Genomic DNA, 24401 nt, shown 5'->3' with positions numbered 1-24401 from the left:
ACAGTTATTAGGTTACAGCCAGGGTTTTAATTTAATTGGCAATTTTAGCCTCAATTAATTTATGTAACTACATAAATATTTCTTATAAATGTAAGAATTTCTAAAAAATAATTGTATTTTATAAAAAAAATAAAAAAAAAATCAACTGAAGAGCAAAAGAGGTAGCCCAAATGAATTTATGTAACTAAATAAATTAAATATTTATTAATTAAAGAAAAAAAAAAAAAAAAAAAATATATATATATATATATATATATAAACAAACTTTGGTTTATGATAAAAAAAATAAACAAACATCAAAATTGATTATAAATATTGGCCAACACAGTTGCATATTTAGCCTAAATTAATTTACATATTTATATAAATAAATACAAAATTGTAATATTATATATCTGTATAAATTAATTACATGTTTTATATTTCCTATTAAATAAAGAAAAATATTTATTTGAGAATTTTCAATATTTACAATAACAGGATAAATCCTAAACTTGGCAAATGCAGTCAAAAATGACATATTTGTCTGCCCATAATGCTTTAGGAAAGGCCCAAAGGATGTCAGTCACTGTGTCACAATTTTAGGGGGAAAAAACAAATTATCAATAAATGAATAAATTATGTGGAAACAGGGTTTCTTGGCTAATACTAGGATTTTTGTTTTGTAATCAATTCAAGAATAGAGCCATGCATCATAGCTCAGCTTGAACAGTGAACGTATTTTTTTTAGACAAAATGGTACAAATAGTCATATTCACATTTAAATCACCACACTTTATTTCACAAACATTTAATAGAGCAGTAGACTATTGCTAGGCTAGCATGCATGAGTCTATTCTTAATGAAGTGACTCACTAGAAACTGACAGCTTAAATGTCACACAGTAATCTTAAAATAAATCTCTCTCTCTCTCTTCCTAACACGCAACAGTTCATGAATGACATTTCATTTAACATTGCAGCGTCTATTCATTTTTGCTACATTAATTAAAACATAATAAACATGCTGTGCAAAATGTAAAATATAATCCAAACAATAGTGGACAGCATTAAAAATTACAGTTCCCATTCCCCAAAAATGTTGATCAGTCATTGCATATTAAAAAACAACTTGAACAGCACACCCTCACTAATTGTGTGATACTGTGTCAGTTTTTAATAAACAATAACCAAATGTGCAATAGTCCATACTCTTATATATAAATATATGTGCCTCTTAAATAATGCAGTGTGGTCTCAAAGTGAAAGGTCTCTGGTTCAACGTGCTATTTCTGTTCAGTACGTACTTGAGCACTCTACGATTGGTAAGACAACACCACAGCGGGTCTTCTAGACCTTCTCAGAACTGAGACTGTGTTTCTATTATTATATTGTGCTCTAATGTGACCAATACGCAGGCACCAGATGTTTCTGAGACTGAATAATACTCACAAGTCATATATCTCGCTTAGATCAGCAGTAAGGATTTCGGCTTTCTGTTTTCTCAGCTGTAGCGCACTATAAAAATTCTGAATTTTGACATTGCATCCTTCACCTTATAGCATCTCTGTAGTCAATTTGCTTAAATTAGCTGAAAATGTACTCGTCCTCATGCAATCCATGATGTTTGTGGGAACAGATTTGGAGAAATTGAGAAATTTGGAGTGGTTTAAAGTTAAAATGCCTTAATTATAGGTCTGTTTCTTACAAACACACCGTTTTCACTTCACTAAATGATTGAGTGGAGTGTGTGGATTGTTGCAATGGTTTTATCAGCAGTTTGGACTCTCATTCTGACGGCACCCATTCACTGCAGAGGATCTGCTGGTGAGCAAGTGTAATGTTACATTTCCCCAAATCTGTTGTGGTGCAGAAACAATCTGATCTACATCTTGAATGCCTGAGGGTGAGTACACTTTAAATGTCCATTTTTGGGTGAACTATTCCTTTAATCAAGTCTTCAGTACTATCGGATATCTGTAAATTCCCAAATACTCCTTGCGTTTTCAAGCACAGTCAGGGTAAAATACATAAAATTCTTATTTGATTATCTTAGACTGATTAAATAAGCTTTTTGAGCTGTTCTCACATAAATTCTGGCACTATAATAGAAGCTTTATAAATTAAGATCAAATACTAAGGAACTCTCTGGAAGGAGTCCATCTGGTTCCTGTACAAAGTCCTGGTTAAAAGCAGCATCATTCTTTAGAATAAAATGAAAGTCCAGCTGGAACATCCTGTTAACAGTTTCTGTCAACAAAACCGTTTTCTGTAAAATTCTATGCAGGCCTTCCAGTCTCAGGAGAAAAGGTTACGGAGTTGATATAAAAAGTGGTCCTCTTTGCTCTTGCGGATGCGACAGCGACTGCTCAAATAGTCCCAGGCCGAGCGTTTGCAGTAGTTGTAAAAATGTTCCTCAGTTTTTTTCAGGGTGCTGTTCAGGTCCATCTTGCCCTGCAGACTGACCAGGGACAGCATGATTACATTCTTGTGCTCCATGACTGAAAACAGCACATTATATAGTAGCCCCCAAAACATATTACACTTAAATGTGACACTTAAAGGTACAATTTGTAAGATATTTGCAGTAAAATATCCAAAAACCACCAGGCTAGTGTTATATATTTTGTCCACCTGATTACTAACAATATCTCTAATGTTTTTCAACTCTATGTAAATTATGAGAAAATTCTCATTCTAAACAGTGACACAGGGCAGTGCAGTCGCCTGTCGATGACGTTAGTTAGCCTTTGTAACCACCTTCACTGACGTAGAAACCACATGACAACAATGTCGTGGACAAATGCGGAAGCAGCTTCGCGACAAACTTCAACTAGAAAGAGATGCCGATCTCACTTGTGTTTACTCGACAGGTGAGTGGTTTTGATTCGTATCTTTACAGAAAACGTATGCTATTATAACGATCAACAAGTTTAGTATTATGGGGCATACACGCCAAATGTGGGGCATTGCGTCTTTAGACCCCCGCGAGAACGCATCTGATCAATAGTCTGATCGGGTCTTTGCATTGACTTTGTATGTAATCTACTCGCACAAATCGTTGAACTCGCGTTAAATCCATGATTTATCTTTCCTTCTGATTGATGGCCATCAGCGGTTGGGTAGAAGTCAACAAATCCCATCATTCCACGCTCCTTCTTAGCGTCATCAAACCACGCGATTGTTATTGTTTTGGTAGTGCGCCCTCTAGTGGCAGGTCCTACAACCTGTACCTTTAAGTCATTGTGTTAGATTAAAAAAATATATATATGTATGTATATATTTTTTTATCTTTCAAGTTGTTAAAAATGTCTGTTATAACATGTGATAACCCTGCCTATAGAGATCAATTGAATCTACATTGCAATGACCCATAGCACTTCCACCTCATACACACCTGCTGGTAAACTGTATGAGCTGAACCTCGTTCCTGCAGCTGAGTAAAGCTTCTCTGTTCTCCAGAAGGATGGTGGCGCACATGAAGAGTTCAAAAGTGAAGTCTGTGTTTATGGCCTGGAGGTCCATCACAGGTTCATCCTCTGGAGATCACAGACATAAATCCAAAACGTTTGAAATATATTATATCTTTCCCGGTTTAGAGTATCTGAAAGGGAACGTAAGAGAACATAGGGTTAAGGTTTGTTACCCAGGCTGTATTTGCGTGCCAGTCTCTCCTGATATCGAGCCCGATCCACCTGCTGTGAGATGAGCTCCAGGTGATCACAGCTGAGAATCTCAAACAGACGCAGGGCATCGCTGTGCTCAAACTCCCGCTGGAAAGCCAGCAGAAGCCACCTGGATGGAAGACAAAGAAAAAAAGATTCATAAAATGACCGAAAGAGAAGAAAAATAAAGAAAACGGAAACCCACCTGTGACAAAAAGTGATTTTTTCCATGTTGTCTGTGACCAGATGAGAGTGTAGCTGAGGATCCAGCTCTTTCAGTAAAGCAGCTTCCAACTCTGAGAAACAGCATTTGACCAGCATTACCAATTGTAGAATTATTAGTGCTAAAACCAGATCTAAACGCTTTGGAAACTCACCCATTTTGCGATACAGTCCATCAGCGCAGAAGTCTTTGGAAAACTTCTCCATGTAGCAGGAGAAGCTCCAGTAGGTGTCCACTTCTGAGTGCAGTACCTCCAGAAAGCGACTGCACAAATCATTCATACCCTGAGCGTAGCTTACTTCTGCAGACACCAGAGGAACAAACCGATGATTAATAAGTTAGACAATGAACAATTTAACCACTAGATGTCGCCCTACAGCAGCAAACAAAATTCCGAACACAAACAGCCAAATAAAAGTGTTAAATAAAGATTTAATACGTCTTATTCTCAACAAGGATGCATTTATTTGCTAAAAAATACAGTATAAAGTACAAAAATTCATATACCTGCTTACTATTTTGATTATATTTTACATTTTCATTTATTCTTGTGTTCAAAGCTGAATTTTCAGCAGCCATTACTACAGACTTTAGTGTCATGTGATCCTTCAGAAATCAGTCAGATTCGCAGTTTCTATTATTATCAATAATGAAAACTGTTGCGCTTCTTCATATTTCAGTGATCTCTTTTTCACGATTGTTTAATAATAATAATAAAAAACATTTATTTGAAATAGAAATCTAAGGCACTATTATTCAAAACTATTATGCATTTCTTTACTATCATTGTAAACAATTTATTGTATCTTTGCTAAATTACTTATTTTATACATTACATTAATTTTATTGACCCAATATTGTATTTACAACCACGTACCTGGGTGAAAAGCAGCATATGTGATTAGGATATCTCTCAAGACAAGCAGGTTACCCAAACCTTCATTCCTGTGATGAAACACAAGTGATTAGAAACCCTTCTGCATGCAATCCTTTATTCTTCAAAATGTAATTTAATGGAAGCATTAATAGAAGCAGGTATGTACTGTATGGTTGTATCAAAGTTGCTTTTACTCTGGTAAAACACTCCAATTCAATGCATTTAAGTTAGAATTGTATATTTTAAAATTTGGTCTATTATTATCAGGAAAAGATATAGATAGAGAAAGTTAGCAAAATAGCTTAATTTTATATTAGTGTAAAAAACACTTTTCAACAACCATTATTTTATTAAAAAAAGTTTACAATGCTTAATATGCTATGACCTATATTTTAAAATAATGTAGAAATCACCTTTAAAAGTAGTAAGCACCCATATTCTTTCTAACATGACTATATATGCAATTTATGTAATTATAGCATGACTGTTTAGAAGTCAACATTTCTGTTTTTTTTATTTATTTTGTATGCACTTGAAGTATACTTTCAAAGTGTGCTGATTTGACTCAAAACTAGTTACTGGTTAACCACAGTATAGTTATTTACTTTGAGCTCCAAGGTTATTTGATAAATTGGTGTGGCAATGTTTGTTTTGCACTGGAAGCTCACATTAGTGATGCAAAATAATGAGGCAACTCCTTGTGGTTTATTTGAACACAAACATGAGAAAGATACTTTCTTCAGCAGATATAAAGAATACTGAGGAACTCTGCTTTTTGACAAAATAATCCTTTATTTCACCTACACTGTGCAAGAACATGGGTTGTACATCCAAGACAGAAATTATTTATTTAGCCATAAAGATGGATATTGAACCCGGAAATAAAAACAAGGAAATGAGCAACTTGCAATTTACTATAAAGATTTGTTAATATTCAACTTTAAAAACTTTTCAGAATTTTGAACTTAAGTGCTTTTTTTCCACTATTCCATGACTGGCGTTTTCTTTATTTAGCACATTAAAATGCACAAATGAAACAAGTTCTCACCGGTAGTATGGAAGATCTCGATCGGTTCGGGGAACATCTTTGTCAATGATGCGTATGGCCTCCTGAAGCTCTTCCAGGTCAAAGGTTACCCGTTCAAATAGCACCTGCACATTAAAAGTCAGCATGAAATCAACATGGATCTGACTTAACTTCTTAGGGTCTGCATTTCTTTCTTCGGTGTAACACAAAACAAGATATTTTGCCTAACAGGTTCAGTTCCCGGCGACTTCTATAGATTTTTTTTTTTTAACTTTGCAAGTTAATGGGAACCGATATATCTTCTTTTGTATACCACAGAAAAAAAGAAAGTCAAACAGGTTTGGAATGACATGACAGGGAGTAAATAATGACAGAACTTTCATTTTGGGCTGAACTATCCCTTTAAGCAGGTTACCTGAGCCTGCAGCTGCAGAAAGGACATCTTCTCTCTGGCCTCTTCTGACTCATACTGCTGTTTTTTCTGCTCTCTGTCCTGCCTTTGGTCAAAAAACTTCACTGCTGTCAACAGTTCAGCTAATAGAGAGAGAGAGAGAGAGAGAGAGAGAGAGAGAGAGAGAGAGAGAGAGAGAGAGAGAGAGAGAGGGAGAGAGAGAGAGAAAGAAAATAATATTTATTTATTATTATAATTCGTGGTTTAACATCACCACAATGTAACTTGTCAGTTACATATATACCAGAGGTTTTTAATATCAAGGCTGAACATCTTATTGCAGGTAGTAAGAGCTGATATGGGGCAACCGTTACATATTAAAAGTGTTTGTTCTGCTCAGGAATATCATTTACCATCAGTGCCATTAAGACGCAGACGGACGGCTCCAGGAAGCAGCTGTTGCCACTTCCTCTTCATGACCTGATAGCGCACCGTCATCTGCTCCAGCAGCAGGGGGCGCTCCAGAGTCGTAGAGCTACAGGGGTACATGCCAAACAGAAAACGCCATACCAGACCGCGTTCATCAGGTGACACACCACCTGAACCACACAAACAGAACACAAATCACACATATTAAGATAATACACAAAGAACACATACAAGGCTTGAAATGTGCTATTTCACAATGGACCCTTTTCACAGACTGTAACAACGTTTAGTTATTAACATCATAAATCTAGATTTTTTTTTTTTATATTGTTCTTCTCAAATTAAATTGCATTAGTGTTTTAAATACAATGGCTGAGGATTGTGGATTTTTTTTTCTTTTGCTATTCGAGCAAATGTGAACGTAATAATAGTTGATGCAGTTTTCGCTCACCACTACAGAGGTTTACCCAACTCTGACAACTTCTTCTTCTGAGAACCCTGGAAATGTTCAAATGGCTGATGATAGTTCCTTTTTATTGACAAGTATACTATTTTTGAGAGCTGTAATTTACAGAAAGTTATAAATAATAAATAAATAATCAAAAAGAAAAAGAAAAAAATGTAATGCATTACAGAAAGAGACAAATACTAATAAATAAAATTTTCCTGTTTAAGTAAGCAGGGCTATTATAGTTAGCTACAAACAATAACAAATTGTTACTTGGCAAAAAATAAACATGTAAAATACAAAAAATGTGTATTCCACTCAAAATTTCTGATTTAAATTTAGTTTAATCATATAGGCCTACTAACATGCATATTGTTTTTTATTATAATACTGAAAAAAGTTACATCACCATTTAAAGCTGTTACCCGATAACTCGCTTGCAAAGGAATGTCAATTGATTTTGTCAGTGTCCTTAAATACAATTGATTGGAAAGCCAATGCATTAGCGTTAAATGAATAAACAGTTTAAACAAATGTATTGACTGAACAAACAGCGTCATCACTGTTAAGATTCCAACATCTAATTGCATCACTTTAAAGGAATGTGTTACACCAGAGAGAACAAGTCAAACCTCAGCGTCCGCATCACATTAGCGATTCAGCATTTCACAATGAGCTGGTACAGTCGGGGCAGAGAGAGTTTGAGGGTCCACACGGAACAAAACAACCTCTAATCCCCTCCTGTATCAGCTTTATACCCTTCTTACAAAGCTGATTATGTAATTTGTTCGCTTAGCACAAATGTTCATGTCACTGAATAAGAGGAATGTGTTTTAGAGATGAGAGGCCTTCACATGCACAGCAGAAGATACACTGAAGGACTGTTGTCGAAGGTCTGTGCTGGAAAATCAGTCCAGCTCTGAATCATGTCATATGTGTTTAAACATTACTGATGTAGTCAGGTTTACATCACACTCTTCTGTTGTAAGTTTAGGAAGTGTTGCTGAATATTACGCTTCAAATGTGAGTTGATCTCATGAACGCTGATACTGTAGGTGCAGATCTGAGTTACTTTAAAGACCCACTCAATGGATTACAACAAGGCCATCAAAAAAAAAAAAAAAAGTTCATAAATATATAAATAATAAAACAAAATTTCATCACTTCAAATAAAGAAAAGCTACACAGCTGCTAAAGTAGAGTACAAATATTTTTAAACCATTTAAATTGTACTCAAAAAACAAAGATTCTACTATTTCTTTATTTAATATTTAAATTAAAATGTATCCACCTTCAAGATGTAGATTAGTTTCTTTCCTCATCTGAACAGATTTGGAGAAATGTAGCATTGCATCATTTGCTCACAAGTACAGTAGATCCTTTGCATTGAATGGGTGCCGTCAGAATGAGAGAAAACATCACAATAATACACAAGTAATCCACACGACTCCAGTGCATCAATTAATGACTTGAGAACAAATCCATGATTAAGATGTTTTTAACTTCAAACCATTGCTTCCAGCTACGATACATAGTGAAAAAGTCATCTTGTTTGAATCAGGAAAGAAATGTACACAGATCAAACACTGCAGTTTGGACACTCATTCTGACGGCACCCATTCACTGCAGAGGATCCACTGATGAGAAGCAATGCTATCTGTTTAAATCTCATCTACATCTTGAATGGCCTGAGGGTTAGCTGCTAGTACATTTTTGACCTACTGTATACAAGGGGCTCAGGGATAGTCTATTTGCTCTAATAACTGACATGGCTAATTTGCAGATATCAGAGTATGATTATTTCATAGAAAAATGAAACACACCTACTGATAAAAGATCTACTACTCCAATGTGAAACTATGACAGCCGCTTGTGAAAGTTTGCCTCTAGTCTTGTTTGACTTTAAAAGAGCATTGCATTCGACTAGAACCATGCCGTCTGTTGTCATATCTTTAGTATGACTAATCCTGTTAGCATGAATCTTATGATTGTAGTTCTACGCAGCACAGATTCTATAGCTCTCACTTTTACTGAGAGGCTATTCTTCATCTGTTTGTTGGGGAACAAATCACTGAAACAGCACTTGAAAAGAAGAGGACTTTGAGTGAGACAGTAATTCCAGACAGTCATCGAGCTGTTAATTACTTTAAATATAATAAAATTCTAAATAGATTCTTGAGATAACAGCATTTTTGCAAATACACAAACACATTTGTTTGTTTATAATACTAGGGATTTTCATTGGCATGCGTTGTTTTTATTTTGACCGAAGTATTGAATTAGTTATTTTTTCCCCTAAACCTAACACTCACACAAGCCCTTCTGCATTTTTATTTTCATTAAGACATATTTTATTTATGTATATTAAGCCATTTATCAAAATTTGGCACAAAAAGAAACACAATGTGCACATTATATTTGACCTACAACTTAAACTGCACTGTATTTAGTCTTGTTTTCTAGCAGGCTATAAATATCTGAACATTCTTGAATCAAGATGAATTTACTGTTCAAGTAAAATTCACAAAAAAGGTATCACGTCTTGTTTGCTGAAGAAGAAAAAAAAGGAAAAAAAAAATCTAAATTTGTGTTAGTTTTTCCTTAAACAAAAACATCTGGAAATGGGGTAAGAAAAAATAATCTTGCTTAATTAAATTGATTTTGTTTGGAGATATCTTTGCTTGTTATAAGCAAAAAAAAAAATAAAATAAATAAAAATAAAATTTTTTATCTTGTTTTCTTTTTTTTCTTTTTCAGGATGTAATATCTTAAGGCATTTTACCGTTCAAGTACATTTATTTTGATTCAAGCATGTTCTGATATTTTGCCTATAATATAAAAAAAAAGAGACAAAAACACTAGGTGAGAATTTATTTATTTATTTTTGCAGTGTGTCAGGTTAGGAGACTGGTGTTCATATTTAACAGTGATTGACTTATAGTGGCCTAACCTGTTCAAACAATATGATTAAGTAGGCTATTACCGTTTTTAAATGTATGCATCCTGAGCCTGGATTCGTCCACTCGCCCCTCTGCGTCCATCACTCCCGGCAGCGAGATGCGCGCGCAGGCAGACTCAGGTGAGCTCACAGGTGCGACGGACCGACAGATGCCGTTATTCCCCGCAGAGACGGTGCACTTCATTCCCTTAAACTTCCCACCGGGTCCATTACTGTCAAGATGGGGTTTACATTTCCCTTCTACATGTGATTCATCACAAGATTCGATCATTTTGTTTGCAAACTCTTTCTCTCAGGCATTGAAGTTGTCGCGAGGTCACGAGGCGATACAATCCTCAGGTAAAAAGTACTCGGTGGTGTCTTAGAAAGCTCATTGTAGATGTAGAGGAAAGTGTTTAGATAGTGAGCACACCCCTCCTGCCTGTCATATGACTCTCTCTCTCTCTCTCTCTCTCTCTCTCTCTCTCTCTCTCTCTCTCTCTCTCTCTCTCTCTCTCTCTCAGGCCCCTGGAGCTGAGACCGCTGTGGCTATAAAGGTCAACGCCTCCCTCTTGTGGTGAGACGCTTTTGCACTTTCTCTCTTTAGAAATGTTTCAATTTTGTTTGTGAGAAACAAACGGGCGCTGCACAAGATCCCGGGCCCTAGCATAGGCAGGCCTAATGCCCCCCCTGAAAAAATATATTCCAGGCTTTTCTCTTCCTTTTGGTAATCAGTACTGGTTTTACCCCCAGTCCGACGCCCCTGGAAACAAATTCACCATTGATATGTTTTAACTTTAAACCGTTACTTCCTGGCAAAATATAACACAATCCTCTCCACCAGCATTTGTTTAGAGTTGTTGTAAACTGAATATTTTTTATATTTTTTATTATTATTTTTAAGCTTTGTCTGAGCATATTTCTTTCTTGGTTCAAACAAATTGACTGTGGACTTTTTATTTAATTTATTAATTTATTTTTTAGTCAGCTGTTTGGACTCTCATTCTTTGGCATCTGTTTACTGCAGAGATTGATTGGTGGGCAAGCGATGTAACGCTTAATTTTCTCCAAATCTGTTCCAGTGAAGAAATCTCATCTACATCTGGATGACCACAGTGATTTTCATTTTTGTTTACACTATTCTTTTAAATATGCATTAAATTAAATACACCTAGTATATCACATCTTTTTTTGTTTAACCACAACTAAATGTGTAATCACACTGTGTTAGATGAGGTTAACAAGGACTTTAATAATAATATTTATAAAATAATATATATAATACAATAATATAATTAGAATATAAAATATTCATCATCATCCTACAGCTGGTAAAATACTGTGACATAAAACTGAAGAAACTTCTCTATTTCCATTTCCATTGATTTTAATATTCACATATACCTCTCAGTGATCAGGTTATGCAGTTAACGCCTACTGAATGTCAGCTAATGTTTTTTCCCAAAGACACTGATAGATTCTTATTGAAGTTTAACAAATCTGTTGGGGACTAAACCGCAACTGACTGGTTTCAGCAGCTATGGCATGTGCTGTATGACCACATGGGTTTCAGTATAAATATCAAACCTCACATGAAGGGGGTACACGAGTGCATTTTATGTTAAAAACAAAAAAAAACACACACAAAAAAACATTTCCCCTGGTACAACTTAACAGAACAAATGTTCCTGTGAAATGAATATAGCGACGGCTCGTCATCTAAAGCCCCGGGTACAGCACCGTGTGGGAGCAGTAATGCACACACAATGATTCAGATCTTTCACAGTTATTAAACTGAAAAACTGAAGGGTGTTTTGAATATGATTCGAAGATATATTAAGGGTTTCATCTTCCTTGTGCATTCTCCACTAAAGCATTGTGCTGTAATTCAGCTGTCTTTATGCACTAGATTATTTTTATTCAGATATATATGTCTATATTACCGTTTTACTACCCCCCCCCCAAAAAAAGTTTTATATATATATATATATATATATATATATATATATATATATATATATATATATATATATATATATATATATATATATGTATATATGTGTGTGTATATATATATATATATATATATATATATATATATATATATATATGTATATATGTATATATGTATATATATATATATATATATATATATATATATATATATATATATATATATATGTATATATATCGTATATATATATATATATATATATATATATATATATATATATATATATATATATATATAACTTTTTTTTTTGGGGGGGGGGGGGGTAGTAAAACGGTAATATTGTCTTCATTGTCACATAATCCTTCAGGAATGTGTGGTCTTTTTTTGTTGTTGATAATTTTTAAATGTAACATTTTGAATTAATTTCTATATATTTGTTTTGCCCCTTACTAATTTTTATTATTAAACTATTTCAGATTTGAGCTTATATTTTATTAAAACATTTTCTCAATATTTTGTCCATTTAAGCACTTTGGATCACCATTGTTTTTGTTTTTTTATCAAATGTGATATATAAATAAACTTGTCTTTCATAGAAAAAAAAACAGAAGGGGTTACATTTAATGAGGAGAAAAAAGTGCAACCGACGTCATAAATATAAATACAACAAATTTAGACAATAAAACAATTAAAACAAGAAAAAGGAAAAACAAGTATACTCTGGATTCACTCTCCACTTCACCTGAAAAAAAAAGGAAAAAATAGAACTAAGAAACAACTAGAGAAACTTTAGAAATTACCTAAATTATAATTTGTACCGAAACACAAAAGTTCCAATGTCCTGATAGAAACTGATGCAACATTATCCTTACCTGTCTTATTGAAGGTACTCAGTGGGCTGCCTTTAGTCACATTTTCAGTCCTCAAATGTACAAAAAGTCGAGTCCCAGTCCCATAGTATTGCTCATGTGTGCCATTAATTCTGCACAAGTAATTACAGTAGAATCTGCCAGTGTCGTTGAACTCTAGGGACGTCAGAGTAAAGCTCTGGCGCCAGTGGCTTTCTTTTTTGTCTTCAGAATGTCTCCCGCTAAACTGAGTGAGTTTGTTGATGCTGACATATTTCCCATGTCTGTTCTTGATGTACCAGTTTACTAAACACCTAGCCTCCTGGATGTCTCCTTGCGTCTGGCAGTGAATGGTGATGTTTTCTCCGGGTGTCCTGTAAACCTCACCTGGCCACTGCTTTACCCAGTTTTGAGTGTGAGACTTCCCTGCAACAAAGAACATAGAATTTATGCTGCCCAGGGATAAATATATTTAAGTCAATTAATCTTGTTAAGCAACGATTCAGCAATCATTTGAGCTCATATTAGTGCTGATAATGCACGCTTTGTCATCTTGAAACAAGATCGTTTAACACATCAGAGTTCATGCATTAATGCTGACATGTGACAAATCACATCATTTTTTACTTAAAATGCACTTACAGTATGGAAACAAGTGCATACTGTTTATAATTTAAATTTTGTCAAAAATATATAAATAAATATACATTTTTGAACCACAGTAAATAACAAACGGTATAAATTGTTATTAATATATATATATATATATATATATATTGAAATTAACATAAAAGTGTCCCATATAATAAACACACAAAATAACACTTATAAGAATAGGAAAACTGAAACATCATATAATTTTGAGAAATATAATGGAGAAAAGTATGCATTTTGTCCCGTGGCTTAGGCTTTTAGCTGGTATGATAAAATATGATAAAAATAGAAACACAAGACTGGAAATGAGAGTAAATGTGTTATAGAAACACCAGACTGGAAATTAGAGTAAATGTGTTACCTGAGGAGTAAAAAGCAAAGAAGACCGCAGCAAATACGACATCATGGAATAGCATATCTCTGTCTATAAATGTAAAAAAAACAATGATCTTTTACATGAGCGAGGGATCAAATGCCATTTTCTGTTGCTTATTAGATACAGCATCATTTAACTCCCAGTTTTTCAAAAAAACTTGTCTATTTAATGTGATGAACATTTCCCCAGAAATGCTGAAATGCTACTTGCCAGTCCTGTATTGTTATTTTGGGTGGGTACGATCACTATCCAGTTTTATTTATCATTTAGATTGGTCTCGCCTGACTTACCTCAGAGCTGCTCAGAGATCAGCGGCTTCCTGCAGTATTGTAGTTCCTATCAAAACCTGAAACTATTTACATGTCAGACAGCGAGAGTTTTTTCACACATCTGTTATGGTCTCACTTCCTGTGCCGTACATATTCAGAAAGGATGAAGGCCTCACCTGGAACTTACAGACATTCTTTTTCATGCAAAGTCTGTGGTGGCCAAAGGTTAAACCTTTGCATATATTTGCATGCAGATATAATAATAATCATTTTAAAGATATAGACTTTTTCGTATTTCTATGCAACAGGTTGTTCGGTGGTAACAGGAAATCTGTGATGTGACAATGACATGCCTGTGTCACATGAAAGCACTGTACAGCTAAACTGCATTGTCTGATGATTCTGATGTGATTTTTTTTTTCTTTTTCGTCTTATTTGTCAGTAGATTAACAATAGCCAGAGCACTACTGTATTTTGTTTTTGTTATCAGTTCATCATTATCATTTCAGGTTTAGGATGCTTAGAATTAGGAACAATGGGTGATACCTTTCCCATTCCAACAGTTTAATTGGATGCTATGAATTATGCTGTTTTTTTTCTTGCTGAATCCAACCATTGGCTCAGAAATATATAATAATATCCTCTTTTTTGTTTCACAGATGAAAGCAAGTAATGCATCTTTGGACCGACATCAGTAAATCATGACATGATTCCAGGTAAACCATCCCTTTAAAGCAGGGGTCACCAGACTCGGGCCTGGAGGGTCACTGTCCTGCAGAGTTTTGCTCCAACCATGATAAACACACCTGAACCAGCTAATCAAGGTCTTACTAGGTATACATGAAACTTCCAGGCAGGTGTGTTGGAGCTAAACTCTGCAGGAGATCCCTGTTTTAGAGTTTAAAATCCACTTTGTTAAATTTAGTATGGAAATATGTGAAAAGACGTGCGTATTGAAACCTTTTGATTGATTTAAAATATGGTTAGGGCTTTATTAAAAGGACTTGTTTGTACAGTCGGTCACTAGATGGCGCCAATGAATTTATTTTCATATTAGTTTATCGTTTGACGTAGAAAGCCCCTTCTGCTTTTAAAGTCTTTTGAAAATAACTGTTGGTTATCAATATGATTTCTTTCCACAGTAAAAAAAAAAAAAAAAAAAAAAAAACCCGACTTTAATTTGAGATTTGATTTGGATTTTGAGATTATACCATGATCAAATACATTTATTTTACTGAAATTAATTTAGAGTTTATTTTTGATTGAATGTTCTTTTAATTTAGTTTATTAATAATTGAGTACATATTTAATATTTAAATTGCCTGAATATATGGTGTGCTCTAAAAAGCGACATAGAATTGTATTTATTTATTTTACTCGTGCACACTCGAGTAACACTAAACACACCCTTGCCCTAACATCACACTGAATAAATGCCAAAGGCCAAAGGCAGCCTTTGACCGGGTGAGACTATTTCCTGTTTTGCATCCGACCATTCATCAGCCAAACTGCAGACTGCATACTGCAGTGCAAACCAACCAAAACAGCAATTTTAAGTTCATCTAAGGCCACTTCCTGATTTCCCTGAGGGGCAAAAAACACAACGAAAAAAAAAGTTCTTGGCTACTTTATTGCGAATGATTTTTATGATACACTCTCAGAAAAAAAGGTGAAACATGTCAAAAAGCACACAAGCTAAAATCTATGTCTTTTTGCATAATTTGCCCCTAAATTGCACATAGTTGTGTTTTAAATATACATGTTGTTACGGCCTGGCGTGGCTCCTGCTCCTGTAAGTGTATTTGACTTTCGTTAGGTGGTGCTCTTGTCCTGTTTTGTGTGTGTCTTGTTGTACATTTGCAGGGAGGAGTTGACAGGTGCCATGGATTATGGTGATCAACAAATGGATAAAAAGAAGCTCCTTTTTCCAGGGCTTCCCAGTTAACTGTCACACTGCTTTAAGCCACGTGGGTTGTAACAGTAGCTTTTGAAAAGATAATTATCGCCCAAATGGCAGTTTGTACCTTTTTTTCTTAGTGAACGTTTTTAACAATAAAAATTAGTTGATAGTTCAAACAATACAATCTACTTGAATATGTGCCATATAGGTTTATTCATTTATTATTATTATATATATTTTGTACTTTATTTTTGTTTTAATAATTACAAGGAGGGCTCAGGAAATTATGACTCTTGTGCTTATTCATACATGTGCTGCTAATATTACACAATTTGGAATTTTGAAGTGTTAATTTAGTCGCAAAATTACACAATGATATTGACTGGAGAAAATGTATAATTGTTTTTTTTTTTTTACTTTCGCTATCATTTCTGGAGAAAAAGTCCTGTTTTCAGAAGCTTTGCGGGGACATGATAAGGCTTTGAGTTGGGCAAAAATAAATACATACAATAAAAATAAATACTTAAGAAATGTTATCAAGTATTTAGACCTTTAAGTCAGAAATGACAGTTAGACCATAACACAATGATTGTGCTAGTTAATATGGCAAGTTTTTCGCTATTAAAAGAATAGGAAATGAAACCTCTTATTTATTTATTTATTTATTTATAAAACAGAAATGTTCAGTAGAAACTGCTTGAGAATCTGTGCCAGATGGTGTAGAATTGAGGAACATGATACCATGTGTGCTAACTGGTGTTAAACTCATTTCACAAGCATTCTAACATGCAGTATACAGGTGTAACTGCATAATAAGTTTGCATATAATTATTGCATAGAATTGAACATAAAAGCAAGTCTTTAACAAACTAAAGCATTTTGCAAATGACATGGCATGTGGTATGGGTTTAACACAGTTTTTTTTCCCCCTTCCACACAGAAGCTAACAAATAAAACATAAATAATAGATCACCCAAAAACTGCATTCTTACATTCTTTTTGTGATGTCATTTTTGTGATGTGTTTGTCAGCTGATTGGAGCTCATTCTCACAGCACCCATTCACTGCAGAGGATCCACTGGTGAACAAGTGATGTACCGTAATGCTAAATTTCTCTGAATCTGCTCTGATGAAAACATAAGCCTACATCATGGATGGCCTGAGATAGTTCCCCTAATTTTCATTTTTGGGTAAGCTATGTTTTAATGCAGTTATTATCAGGGGCGGATCTAGAAAAATATTGATGGGGTGGCGAGAAGGGGGCAGGTATTTTTGAGGGGTGGCAACATATGGCAGACGTTTATATACTGAATTTAGTCACAGTTATCACAGTTTGATGATAAATATATGTGCACACAACAAAAGGACACAGGCTGCCATTTACAAACTTAATCTTATGCAATCAATGTCTTGCATTTGAAACAGTTTATATAAGGAATAAGTGACCAGAATCTGTGCCAGATGGTGTAGAATTGAGGAACATGATACCATGTGTGCTAACTGGTGTTAAACTCATTTCACAAGCATTCTAACATGCAGTATAATGATATAATGACTTTATGAATTTCTTCACTGATAAAATAGATAACATTAGAAATACAATAGCGAATGTAGATTCTACAGCATCTAACACTTCAGTTTCATCCATCGCACCCAAAGATAAACTGCAGCGCTTTACAACCATAGGACAGGAAGAGCTAAATAAACTTATCACTGTATCTAAACCAACAACATGTTTATTAGATCCTGTACCCACTAAATTACTGAAAGAGCTGTTACCTGTAGCAGAAGAAACGCTTCTCAATATCATAAACTCGTCGTTAACTTTAGGACACGTCCCAAAACCATTCAAGCTGGCGGTTATCAAGCCTCTTATTAAGAAACCAAAACTAGATTCTAGTGTACTGGCAAATTATAGGCCTATTTCAAATCTTCCATTTATGTCTAAAATTTTAGAGAAAGTTGTGTCTGCTCAATTGAGCACCTTCCTGCATAAAAATGATATGTATGAAGAATTTCAGTCAGGTTTTAGGCCCCACCATAGCACAGAAACTGCACTTGTTAAAATTACAAATGACCTGCTCCTTGCGTCAGACCAAGGCTGCATCTCATTTCTAGTCTTACTTGATCTTAGTGCTGCGTTCGACACCATAGATCATGACATACTCATAGATCGATTACAAAACTATACAGGTATTCAAGGGCAGGCTCTAAGATGGTTTAGATCCTACCTGTCCGATCGCTACCATTTTGTTTACTTAAATGGGGAGTCATCTCATTTATCATCAGTAAAATATGGAGTGCCACAAGGATCCGTCCTAGGTCCCCTTCTATTTTCAATATATATGTTGCCCCTTGGTAATATTATTAGAAAATACGGAATTAGCTTCCACTGTTATGCTGATGATACTCAGCTATATATCTCAACGAGACCAGATGAAACTTCCCAATTATCTAAGCTAACAGAGTGTGTTAAAAATGTAAAAGATTGGATGACACACAATTTTCTCCAATTAAATTCGGATAAGACAGAGATATTAATTATTGGACCAAAAAACACTACACAGAATCTTGTAGATTACAATCTGCAACTAGACGGATGTACTGTTACTTCCTCTACAGTCAGAAATCTGGGTGTTATATTAGACAGCAATTTGTCTTTTGAAAATCATATTTCCAATGTTACAAAAACTGCATTCTTCCATCTTAGAAACATTGCCAAGCTACGAAACATGTTATCTGTTTCTGATGCAGAAAAGCTAGTTCATGCATTCATGACCTCTAGACTGGACTATTGTAATGCACTTCTAGGTGGTTGTCCTGCTTCTTCAATAAACAAGCTACAGGTCGTCCAAAATGCAGCAGCTAGAGTCCTTATGAGGTCAAGAAAATATGATCATATTACCCCAATTTTACAGTCTCTGCACTGGCTACCTATTAAGTTCCGTATCAGTTACAAATTATCATTACTTACCTATAAGGCCCTAAATGGTTTAGCTCCAGCATACCTAACTAGCCTTCTACCACGTTACAATCCATCACGCACCCTAAGGTCACAAAACGCTGGACTTTTGGTCGTTCCTAGGATAGCAAAGTCCACTAAAGGAGGTAGAGCTTTCTCACATTTGGCTCCCAAACTCTGGAATAGCCTTCCTGATAATGTTCGGGGTTCAGACACACTCTCTCTGTTTAAATCTAGATTAAAAACACATCTCTTTCGCCAAGCATTCGAATAATGTTTCTTTTTAATTGTGAGTGTAGTTGCATCTGTTCAAAGTTGCATTTTTATTCATTAGCTTGGGTTAAACTAATTTTACTTTGTTGGATCAGCAGCTATGCTAATGATGTCTGTATTTTGTTTCTATGTTTCGCCACGGGATTTACATCCCGTGGTAACTAGGATTTAAACAAGCTCCAGTCTGGATCCAGAACACCTGAGAAGAGATGATGCTGACCCTCAGAGGACCCCAGATGATGCTAACCTTGAATCAACAAACAGAACTAACAATTATTGCTAAATGTGTGACTGAATCATATAATAACTTAATAATATTGATAGTTCATCGTCTAGCTGACTACGTCTTGTATTATTATTATTTTTTTTTCTAAAATCCTGTCAAATGTGCACAAACTACTAGCTACTACTAAATATTGTAGAAACATAATTTTCTGTAAAGTTGCTTTGTAACGATTTATTTTGTAAAAAGCGCTATACAAATAAACTTGAATTGAATTGAACCATACCCCATCAGCACCCCCACACTCACTAATGCATACAGTTTGCATCGACATCTAATTAAGAGCGTTATGAAAGGTTCAGTGTTATCAATATGTCAATTTATTATAAGAAACACAAGATTTTAACAGCCAATGGCATTTACAGATGGGAAGACTGAACTGATTTTCTACTGTTTAGTGTTAATCACCATCTAACTCAACCAGTCAAGACTACATTTAGACTTAGATGTTATATGAATATGGTCCCTGAAGCATAGGTTTTATTAGCTGACAATAATAATAAATAAATAAACATAGTTACAAATACAAATGTACTTTTAGAATTTTTTTTTTTTGAAAAATATGGTGCTATTGTTTTGGCAAACTCAAATTAAAACTCTATGAAAACTTGTGTGATATTCCTTTAAAATAATGTTTTAGTATATCTTTTAAGTATATTTTACTAAGCAAATAGCATAATCTACATATGATTTACAGATTATTTTAATAAATATCAAACATTTAATTCAATTGTGCATTATAGCTGACACCTACATGAACAATTACAGTTGTTTTTATGACTATAGGTCATTCTCCTCAAATGCTACTGACGTTAGAAAAGTGTATACCAATATCGCATGTAACTTTAGAGACGGTCCCTAAATTTGATACTCGTCCAACGTCAAGGCAACTTTGTCTGTTTTTTTTTTTATTTTTTATTATTTTTTTTTTTTACTTTTACTTTTCTTTTCTCTTCCCTGGATTGGATTCATCCATCAATTATGAACATTCAGCCCCAAACATGAGGTGCGAGCGGTCGCGAACCCGGATGGGAGAATAGAGGAAGTTTTTTTTTTTTTTTTTTTGAGTCAGTTCTGGAGTTCATTTGAGTCAGTTCTGGAGTTCGGAGCGGGTTCGCGAATCATTTGAGTCAGTTTGGGGATTGCAAATCATTTGAATCAGTTCGGGAGTTCGGAGCGGGTTCGCGAATCATTTGAGTCAGTTTGGGGATCGCAAATCATTTGAATCAGTTCGGGAGTTCGGAGCGGCTTCGCGGATCATTTGAATCAATTAGAGAGTTCGAAGCGGATTCGCGAATCATTTGAGTCAGCTTGGGAGTTCGGAGCGGGATAGCGAATCATTTGAGTTAGTTATGGGGATCGCGAATCATTTGAGTCAGTTCGGGAGTTCGGAGCGGCTTTGCGGATCATTTGAATCAATTCGAGAGTTCGAAGCGGGTTCGCGAATCATTTGAGTCAGTTCGGGAGTTCGGAGCAGGTTTGCCAATCATTTGAATCAGATCAGGAGTTCGGAGCGGGATCACGAATCACGAAAGATTCGCGCTCATAAATTTTCAAATTGGCCATAACCTTTAATTCGTTGCTGCCAACTGGGGTGGCAGCAGGGGTGGCAAGGCTTTCTTTTAGGGTGGCATTTGCCACCCTATGCCACCCCGGTAGATCTGCCCCTGGTTATTATTTTGTTTTCAATTAATTTTACTACTATAATACTTAAATAGTATTCTATTTCATTACAAAACCTATTCCCAAAAAGTCAAGATGGGCAGAGGATCACCAATTCCCCCGATGCTGCGTGAAAAATAGTGGAGCAATATCAGAAATGAGTTTCTCACAGAAAAATTGCAAAAAGTTTGAAGTTATCATCATCTACAGTGCATAATTATCATCCAAAATTCTGAGAATCTGGAACAATCTCTGTGTGTAAGGGTCAAGGCCGGAAAACGGTACTAGATGCCTGTGATCTTCGGACCTTTAGACGGCACTGCATCACATACATGAATGCTACTTTAATGGAAATCACAACATGGGCTCAGGAATACTTCCAGAAAACATTGTCGGTGAACACAATCCACTGTGCCATTCCCCGTTACTGGCTAAAACTCTATAGGTCAAAAAAGAAGCCATATTTAAACATGATCCAGAAGTGCAGGTGTTTTCTCTGGGCCAAGGCTCATTTAAAATTGACTGTGGCAAAGTGGAAAACTGTTCTGTGGTTGGATGAATATAAATTTGAAGATCTTTTTGGAAAACTGGGATGCCATGTCATCCGGACTAAAGAGGACAAGGAAAATCCAAGATGTTATCAGCGCTCAGTTCAGAAGACTGCATCTCTGATGGTATGGGGTTGCATGAGTGCGTGTGGCATGGGCAGCTTACACATCTGGAAAGGCACCATCAATGCTGAAAGGTATATCCAATTTCTAGAACAACATATGGTCCCATCCAGACATCCTCTCTTTCAGGGAAAACCTTGCATTTTCCAACATGACAATGCCAGACCACATACTGCATCAATTACAACATCATGGCTGTGGTAAGAGAAGGATCCGGGTACTGAAATGGTCAGCCTGCAGTCCAGATCTTTCACCCATAATAAAAAGCTGGCGCATCATAAGACAGTTGACCTAAGACCTAGGACAGTTGAGCAACTAGAAGCCTGTATTAGACAAGAATGGGACAACATTCCTATTCCTAAACTTGAGCAACTGGTCTCTTCAGTCCCCAGATGTTTGCAGACTGTTATAAAAAGAAGAGGGGATGCCACACACTGGTTAACATGGCCATGTGCCAACTTTGAGATGTGTTGATGCCATGAAATGTAAAATCAACTTACTTTACCCTTAAAATGATACATTTTCTCAGTTAAAACATTTACATTTATTCAGTTCGGAGCGGGTTCGCGAATCATTTGAGTCAGTTTGGGGATTGCAAATCATTTGAATCAGTTCGGGAGTTCGGAGCGGGTTCGCGAATCATTTGAGTCAGTTTGGGGATCGCAAATCATTTGAATCAGTTCGGGAGTTCGGAGCGGCTTCGCAGATCATTTGAATCAATTAGAGAGTTCGAAGCGGATTCGCGAATCATTTGAGTCAGCTCGGGAGTTCGGAGCGGGATAGCGAATCATTTGAGTTAGTTATGGGGATCGCGAATCATTTGAGTCAGTTTGGGGATCGCAAATCATTTGAATCAGTTCGGGAGTTCAGAGCGGCTTTGCGGATCATTTGAATCAATTCGAGAGTTCGAAGCGGGTTCGCGAATCATTTGAGTCAGTTCGGGAGTTCGGAGCGGGTTCGCCAATCATTTGAATCAGATCAGGAGTTCGGAGCGGGATCACGAATCACGAAAGATTCGCGCTCATAAATTTTCAAATTGGCCATAACCTTTAATTCATTGCTGCCAACTGGGGTCCGCCCCTGGTTATTATTTTGTTTTCAATTAATTTTACTACTATAATACTTAAATAGTATTCTATTTCATTACAAAACCTATTCCCAAAAAGTCAAGATGGGCAGAGGATCACCAATTCCCCCGATGCTGCGTGAAAAATAGTGGAGTAATATCAGAAATGAGTTTCTCACAGAAAAATTGCAAAAAGTTTGAAGTTATCATCATCTACAGTGCATAATATCATCCAAAATTCTGAGAATCTGGAACAATCTCTGTGTGTAAGGGTCAAGGCCGGAAAACGGTACTAGATGCCTGTGATCTTCGGACCTTTAGACGGCACTGCATCACATACATGAATGCTACTTTAATGGAAATCACAACATGGGCTCAGGAATACTTCCAGAAAACATTGTCGGTGAACACAATCCACTGTGCCATTCCCCGTTACTGGCTAAAACTCTATAGGTGCTTGAGCACCTGCCCCTTTGCCCTCTGGTGCCCAAAGTGCCCTTTTGTCAAAGCAAAATTTCCTCAATTTTTTTTTTTGTCATAACGTTTCCTTTTGTGAATGCCTGCTCATGCTCAATCTAAATATTAGTAAAATTTTGAATAATAATTTAGCCGTCAATGAGATGACCAACACGATGACCTTTGACCTGACGACGATGACCTCTTCATCCGACCTGGACGATTTGTCACGCCGCACGCGGATTTTTTAATTGTCAGAGGATATTTTCAACACCGCGGAAGCTGGTAAGTGGTGTTTCATTCTCAACTAAGTGATTTTGATATTTATTTACTTATTATTATTTTACAAGAACGACGTGAGAACATGCAGATATGTTCTTTATATTGCGGTGTGTAGCCTGTAGTGTAGACTAACGTTAGCGTGCTGTTTGAGGGAGAAACGTTTCACAGGCATCGAGGGCAGAGGCGTCATGCCCATTCAAAGATTTCTGAGCCAAGTTGATTTTAAATACAGCTTCCAAACGCCCCAAAAAAAACAAAATAACCCAGCAGATTAATATTTTTTATATATTTGATACAATCACACTGTTGTGATTAGGTCGTTCAGTGCAGCATCAGCAGCTAAATTCAAATCTGTGTTCGCTGGCTGGCGCTGAGCCAGAGACGTTCGTACAACGCTTCATGATAACCAATCAACGGTTCTGTTGCGCGAATGCAATGGCCAATCGGAGACGTGCAGAAGAGTCATCATGAAACGCGGTCTTTTTGTTCACTTGCTCGCTGACTGAATTATGGAATTATTTAGCAAATTCTTTCTTCAGAGAGAGAGAATAAAAAAAAAAACAAAAAAAAAAATCCTGATGTGCATAATGTAATGTAAAGTGCTTCAGTGATTGTAATGGTAGTTTTTGAGAGTGCCTGAACTCTGGCTAGACTGAATGAAAATGTTATTTGATAATGTAAATGTTCTTTACTCTCTGTAAAATGAAAGTGTTAAAATAAGTAATTTAAAATATTGTTATTAAAAATTACATTAAATACAAATTCAGTC

The 24401-nt window shown here is 35.7% G+C and overlaps 1 protein-coding gene and 2 long non-coding RNA genes across 5 annotated transcripts; 1 reads left to right on the top strand and 2 right to left on the bottom strand.

Moving 5' to 3' along the window:
- Positions 1 to 753: 753 nt before the first annotated feature.
- Positions 754 to 10461, bottom strand: si:dkey-238d18.4 (TBC1 domain family member 15). Of its 2 annotated transcripts, none has more exons than XM_052575960.1 (10): positions 10022 to 10458; positions 6575 to 6760; positions 6186 to 6304; positions 5792 to 5895; positions 4744 to 4811; positions 4021 to 4167; positions 3849 to 3939; positions 3625 to 3773; positions 3376 to 3517; positions 754 to 2439 (listed from the first exon to the last, which is right to left on the bottom strand). In XM_052575960.1, the coding sequence occupies exons 1-10, from the start codon at positions 10266 to 10268 to the stop codon at positions 2277 to 2279; spliced, it is 1416 nt and encodes a 471-aa protein (XP_052431920.1). In that variant the 5' UTR covers positions 10269 to 10458; the 3' UTR covers positions 754 to 2276. The 2 variants fall into 2 exon arrangements, with proteins under 2 accessions (XP_052431920.1, XP_052431921.1); XM_052575961.1 differs by having other exon boundaries at positions 2268 to 2432; positions 10022 to 10461.
- LOC127972464 (uncharacterized) lies at positions 10201 to 17151 on the top strand. The gene is made up of 4 exons (XR_008157102.1): positions 10201 to 10336; positions 10501 to 10553; positions 14737 to 14793; positions 17009 to 17151. It is a non-coding gene; the product is annotated as an uncharacterized LOC127972464 (long non-coding RNA).
- On the bottom strand, positions 12533 to 16443 carry LOC127972463 (uncharacterized). 2 transcript variants are annotated; one of them, XR_008157101.1, is made up of 4 exons: positions 14099 to 16443; positions 13794 to 13856; positions 12803 to 13204; positions 12533 to 12672 (listed from the first exon to the last, which is right to left on the bottom strand). It is a non-coding gene; the product is annotated as an uncharacterized LOC127972463 (long non-coding RNA). The 2 variants fall into 2 exon arrangements; XR_008157100.1 differs by having other exon boundaries at positions 13794 to 16442.
- Positions 17152 to 24401: the final 7250 nt, after the last annotated feature.

Source organism: Carassius gibelio, chromosome B15, assembly GCF_023724105.1.
Source record: "Carassius gibelio isolate Cgi1373 ecotype wild population from Czech Republic chromosome B15, carGib1.2-hapl.c, whole genome shotgun sequence".
NCBI classification, from domain to species: domain Eukaryota; kingdom Metazoa; phylum Chordata; class Actinopteri; order Cypriniformes; family Cyprinidae; genus Carassius; species Carassius gibelio.
Note: the sequence above shows the minus strand (reverse complement) of the source record. Positions and strands in the feature narration are given on the sequence as shown.

Coding starts and splice junctions, on each gene's coding strand:
- si:dkey-238d18.4 (XM_052575960.1), bottom strand. CDS start 10,268: ATGATCGAATCTTGTGATGAATCACATGTAGAAGGGAAATGTAAACCC. Junction 4,812..5,791: donor CGAGATCTTCCATACTACCG/GTGAGAACTTGT, acceptor GTTTCATCACAG/GAATGAAGGTTTGGGTAACC. Junction 3,518..3,624: donor GGCACGCAAATACAGCCTGG/GTAACAAACCTT, acceptor TGTGATCTCCAG/AGGATGAACCTGTGATGGAC.